The sequence below is a fragment of the Eubalaena glacialis genome, chromosome 13, assembly GCF_028564815.1.
Source record: "Eubalaena glacialis isolate mEubGla1 chromosome 13, mEubGla1.1.hap2.+ XY, whole genome shotgun sequence".
Classification (NCBI taxonomy): domain Eukaryota; kingdom Metazoa; phylum Chordata; class Mammalia; order Artiodactyla; family Balaenidae; genus Eubalaena; species Eubalaena glacialis.
Genome location: NC_083728.1, coordinates 4610636 through 4619492, shown reverse-complemented (window position 1 = coordinate 4619492; position 8857 = coordinate 4610636). Strand labels below are relative to the sequence as shown.

General features: G+C 44.9%; 1 protein-coding gene across 1 annotated transcript; it reads right to left on the bottom strand.

Moving 5' to 3' along the window:
• Nucleotides 1–256: 256 nt before the first annotated feature.
• Nucleotides 257–8316, bottom strand: PRELID3B (PRELI domain containing 3B). The gene is made up of 6 exons (XM_061208606.1): nt 8181–8316; nt 4107–4275; nt 2861–2950; nt 2342–2412; nt 2118–2220; nt 257–559 (listed from the first exon to the last, which is right to left on the bottom strand). Exons 1-6 carry the CDS (start codon nt 8210–8212, stop codon nt 440–442), a joined length of 585 nt encoding a protein of 194 aa, XP_061064589.1. The 5' UTR covers nt 8213–8316; the 3' UTR covers nt 257–439.
• Nucleotides 8317–8857: the final 541 nt, after the last annotated feature.

Here is an 8857-nt window from a genome sequence, read left to right as displayed (position 1 = left end):
CTCCTTTAAAAGTGAGTTCCCTCATGCAAGTTCTCCAAGTTTATTGCAAGGCAGTGGTGGGTATGTAAGAGGTGGCTCTGCTTGGTTCTGGGGTTGGTCCAAAGACAGGTAGAGTTCCAATGCGTGAAAAGCTTTAAAATTCTACCTTAAGGAGGTTTAATCAGCCAATACCAGTTTTCAAGTACTTTTCAAAAATTGTTAAATTTTTACATAAATACTGGAATCCTCAAAATCAGACAGTCATTTCAGACAACACTAATTTCAGCCAATCCCTTTTATTTAGAAACCCTGCACCTCTTTGTTTTGATCAAGTCACATAGTCCTTCAGCTTATTAAAAAAACAATTCTACCGAAAATATAGATGTATTTTTTAAATAACAAATAAATATACTGCCAGCTCGTAGAGACCTGGGGAACTGGGTGTTATCAACTTTCATGATCATTTCTCCACAAATGCTGCTGCTGCCATTGGTGTCCTGATGCTCCCTCTTGCCGAAGCCGTCAATTCCTCAATTTCAGCATTTAATTTATGTATTACCCACTCCACTGCTTCTCGGCCCTTAAAAAAAATCCAACATGTTTATTCTTACCAAGTGAGAGCAAAGGCACCTGTCAAATAAACGGCACATCAGGAAGTAACAAGAAGCGGTACAAGCATAACTAAATCTCACCAGGACAGGTTGTTTTTACCTTTGCTTTTTTTTCTCTCATGTTATTTCCCAAATATCAAATGCCTTGAGAAACTGGCTTGATCTATATATACTGATTTTAATTTTAATTTTTGCAAAAGATGTTCTCAAAAGAATCTACAATTAAACGACAGTGATGTTTTACTTATTTATGATTAGAATGGTTCCCCTTTTGGGGTGAGGTCAAACTCCTTTTTTTTCTTTGTACGTCCATATTTTAAACCAAAATCCTGTACGAGGCTCTGAAGGCTCTGGGCCCTGACTTCCACTTCAACCACTCTCCTGGACCCTATGCAGTTCCTTGAGGGACAGAACAGGAGCATTTCCTGCTTCCGGTCTCAGGGCCTTTGCACACGCAGCTCCTCTGCCTGGAATGCTTCCTAGCAGGCCCCTCACAGCCTACCCACCCCTCATTCAGAACTCAGCAGAAACATCACTTACTGAACACTCATTAAACACTGTCATACCTTTCTGTACTTTTCCTTTCCTAATGACGTGTTGTATGATTAATGTCGCCTTCCTCTTAGTTCCACGAGGGCAGGGACCACGTTTGTTTTGCTCCCCGCTGTATCCCCAGTCTAGCCTAGCACTCTGCCTGACACAGAGAAGGCATCTATGAATATCTTTTGACTGCTGAATGCTTATATTAAACATGTGTTATAAAACAGTACGTTAGGCATCTCCTTCTCTGAACTTACTTTATTTTAAATCATTCATTCTCAATCAGGCAAAAATTAGTTGGGGGGCAATGGAGAAAAATCTCACTTTTTTCATGTATAAAACACAGACATATATCCATTTATCTATATCTATAGATATAATCTGTAGTATTAAACAATTTCATGGGGTGGGGGTAATTAGGGGAAAAATGTCTACAGCGGACCTGGGCGTGAAGGGAGATGATAATGAAAAAGAGGTTGGGAATCTATGCTTTCAACAGTGACGCACTGCTACACGGCTCCCCCCCCCTCCCCCATGCTGGGCCCAGGGCTACAGGCTTCCCATATTATCTCATTCACTCTTCGCGCCCAACCCTGTAAGGTGGGTGATTAATCTCCACTTCGCAGACAGGAAACTGAAGCAGAGAGAGGTTCACTAAATTAATTGCCCAAGGTGAAAGGCTGGTCAGAGTTACAGCTGGGACGTGAACGCAGGTGGGCTGGACCCCAGAGCCCGTGCCAGCAACTGCCCACATCACCTCGCACTGCAGTGGCTCAGAGTCAGCTCACAAGGACAGCGCTTCCAAGAAACAAGACCCAGGAATAAGAGCAAGCAGGGAGGGACTTCCCTGGTGTTCCAGTGGTTAAGACTCCACGCTTCCACCGCAGGGGGCGTGGGGAACTAAGATCCTGCAAGCCTGCGCTGCACCCCCCAAAGAAACACAAAACAAAACAAAACAAAGAGCAAGCGGGGAGCAGCCTTACTTACTTTATTGGCATTTGACGATATCGTGCTTGCCATCAGTCCTTCGAGGTAACTGCCGAGACTGACCCCTTTCACGGTAATTATGGCTTCTTGAGTCAAAACAGTTCTGGAACAAAATACATTTACACAGCTTCAGGATGACCTAATTTTCATTTTTCAAAGAAATATTTGATTAAAAAAATTAAAACACACTGTAAAATAGGTTTGTTAAAATATTTTTCACTTACTTTTCTGGGTCTTGAGGATGTGGTTTGTATATAAGTCTCTCATCTACTGAAACCATATTTGTAAATGAAATCTATAGAATTAAAAAAAAAGTCAATCATTTTGGAAACCAAGATTAAAAATATTTCCAAAATTAATTCACAAACCAAAACCTTGCTAGCTAAATATACAAAACAGCAGCAAATAAACCACTTTGATATTACTGTGTAAAAAGAAGTTTTCACTATTCATTGCTTCCTTTTTATTAAAAAAATAATAAATTTGACAAAAGCATCATAATAGTAATAACATGCACATGATGCCAAATTCACTTTATTGAGTGCTGTCTCCTAGAAATAACAGGCAGGCTCATTAGAGCGCTGAGGCTAAGCTGCAAACAGGCAGAGACAATGCAGCATCTCAGTACTGATTTCCTAAACCAGGCTGAAGAGCATACATTCATTTGTGTACCAACTACAAAAGAGAGAAAAAAACCAAGCCAAATTAGTTTAAAATTAAAACAAAAGGGAGTCCAGACTTACGTTAGTAGATTTAAGTTCCATCGTTTTCTCTACGGGATCCACTACAGAATGTTCTTGCACATATGTTTTGGTTCTTGCTGCACCAATAAGCTAAGTAAAACATTCAGAATTAGTAATCAGAGGAGGAAGGATTTCTTAACAAGTGTATCAATATTTTATGTGAAGGTAAAAATGTGTTAATATTTTGAGCCAAAAATCTGTTTTCATAAAAAACATGAGAAAGCGACAAAGGTCAGAAAGGAGGCCCGTTTAAGGGTAAAAGGACTTCACACACCACGAAGGAGATGAGACGCCCAAGACACAAGCAGAGGCGATTAGCAACCAGCCGCTGAGAGCGTACGGAGTACAAGGCAGGACTCGGGAACTGCCAAGGTTGAGGGTGGAGCAGTGAGCCCGACTATTCGGGAAACAGGGCATCTGGAGAAAGGAGAGGTTTGGAGCGTCTGTCAGTGCTTTCCTAGCGCAGCCCAAGCGAGAGGACGCAGTGGCTCCGGTCTCCAGACAGAAAACCAGCCACGTCAGGAAGAAGATAACACAGCACAGCCAGCGTCACTCCCTGCGCTCTGACCCAGGCCAGTCCCAGCCCTGCTCACTCCTGCGTCCACACCGTCTAGTGCCGTGGCGTGTGCAATGGAAACAACCTGTTGGAAAAAGTGTTCTTTACTTTTCTGAGGGGGCCCACTTTCTAGAAAAAGAATCTCTACAGACAACTGGGTCCACTTACACCAGGGTTCTCTCCCATCATGATAAACTGGCACCCCACTTTCTTGCTGGTTAAACTGGCTCACTAAAGCCTGCTCCCTTGAAAGGGCACAGAATTGCTTTTAAATGTACAGGTAGAAGCACCAGATCTTGGAACAAACACGGCAGCAGCAAAGTGAGACCATGCTCCTCACTTAACAGGCACGGCCACCACTGACCACAGCAACTGTCAGCTAACAACCAGCACCAGACCACTGCTTCCACATCTTAAGTTGCTGGCAAAGTAGGAAAAGCAGAATAAAACTTTTAGATTACAGAGCATTAGCTGGCTTCCTTCAGGAGGTTTTATCCGGTGCCTTCATGAAGACTGTAATAATATTTCCAATTCATTATACACTCATAACTCAAGTTTATTATAATACAATTTGAACGGATGCAAAAATGACATTCAGAATCGGCTCCCACAACCTATTTGAAATTATAATGTGGTTTAGAAAACTTCTCTACAGCAGTCACATTGCTTCAGGAATAAAGACACACTTACAGATTTCACAATGGAAGGCAGTCCCCACTCTGTGCTGAGAAGTCTATGGCTGTGCAACTTTCCAGAGAGATCTACGTGTCTGTCCAATACATCAACTCCAACCACACTCGGGTTCATAGGGTTTGGGTATTTCTGCATTGCAGCTGTTGTAACAGTTTCCCATGGGTGGCTGCCGACAGGAATAAAAAATCAAACATTAAAAAATACGCATATAAATTAAACCATTTTTATAACCCATCAAATTAGTCTTTACAATTAAACTTTACTTCATTTACCTAGGGAAGGTTATTTTCTGAAACGCTGACTGAAAGATGATTTTGGGAGGCTCAATCTACATTTTGCACATGTGCAGATTTCAGTATTTTTTCAGCACACAGGCTATGTGGCATCGCTGATGCCTATAGGTTAGAATAACCCCCAGAGCGCTGCAGTACCGTTTCTTACGGCATCTTTTCTACTTACCAGTGTCCACTCTCACATGTAAATTTTGTTTCTAAGAATTACTGTTTCATAAAAATGTGTTTTACAATTATGTTCTACAGAAACAAACAGCAAAAAATATTACTATTATACCATTTATTCTTTTGTCTGACCCCACTTCTGTGAAGCCATAAAGAAGTAACAAGAGCAAAACAACTTATAGGCACTACAAATTCTCATAGGGATTACAAAAAGATCCAAAGCATTACTGATTTAAATAACATAATATTAAACATGTATTTTTCTCTATTAAGGTAATAAATAATAGTGGCCCCTCCAGTCAATCTTTATCCATTACTTTCCTCAAGAGTGATTCTGATTTGTTTTGAAAAGGTCACTCAATACAATAAAATGTTTTTTTAAGGTGCTCCTAATGTGCCACTTTCTAATATTCTCTCTTAATAAGCATTTGCTTGTCATCTAGGATCGAGATGGTAATAGTATCATGGAACTTGCAGCATCTTTATATTCTTCAAAAAGCACATGTACTTGGGTGATTCAAAATGTGATGTACATTTGTTCTCTTCACAACTTATCTGAACAACATGCTTGTACCAAAGATATCCATTTCAAATGAACTTCTGATTAACTACAATGAGCCTTAAAAGTGACTGATTTTACACGTCTTCACTGAAAGGAAAGACAAGATCTGGAGATGGTGTTTCAAACTACACTTACCGATAAACCACACAGCATGACTTTTTATTTTTTGAAAAGCAAAACACCACCATTGTAAAGCAATTATACTCCAATAAAGATGTTAAAAAAAAAATAAAATAAAAGCAAAACAAGTAGGCAGTAATCTATTTCAACTTTTCAGAGAACTAAGCCTGACAACTTTCGTGGACAAAAGGAAAATCTCAGCCCCACTCATTTTGCAAAACCCTGGACAACCAGTAACATTACTCTTAATGCCTTCACTTTTGCTCTAATATTATACAGAAATGAACCCTATTCTGTTTTTAATCTCAAGCCTTATTCAGCAAACAGTGCAGGTATATAAGCGGAGCTACTTCATACTATACAGTCCCCACAAATAGAAGTGATAGGGGCCAAGCACTCTGATTGTTACCAAGGAAACTATCTAAAATGAGAATCGGACGAACCCTTCCCTGTCTCCATCTAGTCATATACCATGGGGAGGTGGCTTCCACGCACTTATCTCTTCCCCCACCTCCTTGAAAAAATTAATAATTGCAAGGCTTCAGGGTGGTTATGCATTATTTGTAAGTCAGTCCTTCTCTCCTCTCTGAGCCAACTTGAAAGCACTGACGTTGACTTAGCTTGGACGAAGACTGCTTTATAAAACACGACTAGCTCAAAAATCACAAAGGATGCATATTACAATTAACAATCTTCCAGTAATTCACTTTAACTGAATTAATGAAATCATGTGAAAAGACTTCACACTGCAAGACATTCAAAGATGGCCCCAAAGGACAGTCAGTCAGTAGAACCTGGTCGCGCTTGGTGAGCTGTCCAATTTTTTCACCTATAAAACGAGGTGGGGAACACTGTTAACTCCACCGAGGCAGCAACAGTGCCTTGATTTATTTACCAAAGTGGAACCAATCCAAAGAACAGTGCCTGGCACTTAGTGGGCCTTCATATTTGTTGAAGGAATCAATGAATGACTTCAACTGATGCCAACTACATGCTAGGCCTCAGAAGGAAGCACTGGAAAATCATAGATGGGAAAGACTCAGAATGATGACTTAGATGTTGTTAGTTAGTAACATCCTTAAGAGGGAAAACACAGGGAAAGCATAAAATTTGCGAGGGGAGATAAATGACTTCATCTTCAGGGATGCTGAGTCTGAAGAGCCTGCAGGACATGTGAGTAGAGATACCCTGCGAAGATCTAAAAATAAGGATTTTAAGTTCAAGAAAGACTGGAGCCCAAGGTACAGATCTGGGTGCCAGAAATGTGTGTATCAGCTGGGACCTTGATCAAAAAGTCCACATTATCTGGGGAGAATCAGGATCAGGGCTTCTTCTCCCAGGACACGCAGAGCATTTATGTGAATATGTCTATTTTCTGCGAGGAGAGTCCCAGAGCTTTCATCAAATTTCAGAGAAGCATGCAACAAAAAGAGACTAATAGTCCCTGATGAAATGCAAGAAGGCCAACAACATAATTTCACTGAACATTTACACTGAAGGGTAAGAAGAGAGGAAAACATTAAAGAAAAGAGCCGAATGAGTGGGGAGGAGGGGTAGGAAACAAGCTATGGAGAAGAGTGTTACGGAAAAAAATTCTAAGGAGACACAGTGCCAAGAACTTCTCAAACATTTAAACCCAGAAGAGAACTGCAAAGAAGAAACCATCCATGATCCCAACGGCTGAAACAGAGTAGTGAAGAATGTGACCTGGTTAAAGAACACTGGAAAGACTACAAACTTAGGCTCTTTCCCCCAGAAAGATTGTAAACATTAGGGAGAAAAGAAATCTGCCCCCTGATTCTAACATTCTCCACCTTCCAGGATCCAGTGGACTCCTGCATGTGTCTAATTCACTGAGTGTGTGAAAAGTCTACAACTTGTTTTAAACATTGCCCTGGAAATAAACTAAAACATACTTCCAAGCTAAAAAAATTAAAACAGTGTGGCAACAACAGCCAGACCACTGGGATAGAACAGATAGCTCAGAAATGGATTAAAATATAAATCACAAGTGTCTTAGGAGGAAGGTGGCATTTCAAATGGGTGAAAAGAAAAAAGATTAGTCAATAAAGAGTGATGAGACAAACGATCAACAATTTGTTCAGGCAAAAATGATACAGGCAAATAAGTGCGTGGTTCTTTTGTACAATGAATCATGGAACCAGAAGGGAATTTAATTCCCAACATCCAACTGGTGTAAGGCCTATTTTCCTCACCAAACATTTCTCCCTAACCAACAGATGTTAACGAACGTGGCCTCAAAGACATCTCAGCGCTGTCAGGCCCTGACGACACCGTCCGTCGTCATCTTCCATGTCTCAGACGAAAATGCGTAACCCCAAGATCACACAGCTTGTTGGAGCCAGAGCTGGACCTTGGACTCCAATTTCAAGGCCGTAAATTCTAACTCCTCAGGTCAACGGGCTGCCGGAAAAGGTCCGCGGCGTGGTCGCCTGAGCTCGCCCTAAGTCCACATTCTGAAGCAAGGAACTCCACCCGAAGATACTGGAGCGACCAGCCTCTCGACAGCCCACGATCCTCGGGGCCACGACCCACAAGGCTCAGCAAGGCCCCATGTGGCAACGGGGCGCCTCTCCCACCCCCAGCGCCGTCAGGGACCTGGTGCTCGGCGACGCCCCCGCCCCCCGAGGGGGCGTCCACGGGAGGCAGGCCGCCAGGGCCCCTTCCCCAGCCCCCACCCGGACGGGTCGTCTCCCCTGGGAACCCATTCCTGGGGCGTCCCCGGGGTCGTGACCTTCGTCCCCGCCCCCAGGGCTCCGAGGTGCTCGGGCCCAGCTCCCCCCACCAGGCCCGACGCCTGGAAGCTTCCTGAGGGCCGCCCCGGCCTCGCCGCGACTCCGGGCCCGGCCTGCCCTCCCACCCCGCAGTTACCCCATGCCCCCCGCCGACCTGCCCCCGCCCCAAACGTACTCAAAGACGTGCTCCGAAGTCCAGATCTTCATGATGCCGGCGGCCCGCGCGGTGTCCGGGCGGTGCTAGGGCACAGCGAGGCAAAGAAGCCACTCTTGCCCCCGCCCCGCCCCGCCCCTCAGCCTCCCCGGCGGCCGCCCAATGCGCACGCGCCATCGGGCTCGACGCGAGGGACGTCCCGACGCGCTGCCCCACGCCCTATCCCGGCCCGGGTTCTGCCCCAGCCTTGCGCGCGGCGCAACGGAGCCCCGCCCCTTAGCGCCAGGCTCACCGCGCCGGCGCAGTTCCGAGGGCGGCGCGGGCGCTGTGCTGCGCAGGCGCGGCACGCGACCTGCGGTCCGCCCCCTCGCGGGCGTCGGCGGGAACGCCGACCTCTGGGCCGAGTTGGCCCGGGCCCAGCTGGTTCTTGGGCGCGCCGCCCACCCGCCCGCCTCGCCTCCTCGCTCCCGCCGGGCCCGAGCTCGCCTGGCGTTACGAGGACTGTTGACGGATCCAATCGGCCCTCTTACACCGACATCTCTTGTGTGTTCGGGGTTCCCTTGAGCAAATGTTCATGGTGCCCCATTAGAAACTTCCTCCTACCTGCTGTCTCAACCCAGGCTGTGGAGGGTCCATAGTCAACCAGCTAAGCGATCAACCAAGCAAGCAACCAGCCAAGCAGGCAGTCAGCCCTGTGC

Coding starts and splice junctions, on each gene's coding strand:
- PRELID3B (XM_061208606.1), bottom strand. CDS start 8,212: ATGAAGATCTGGACTTCGGAGCACGTCTTTGA. Junction 4,276..8,180: donor ACTTCGGAGCACGTCTTTGA/GTACGTTTGGGG, acceptor TCCTGTCGGCAG/CCACCCATGGGAAACTGTTA. Junction 2,413..2,860: donor TGGAACTTAAATCTACTAAC/GTAAGTCTGGAC, acceptor TTAATTCTATAG/ATTTCATTTACAAATATGGT.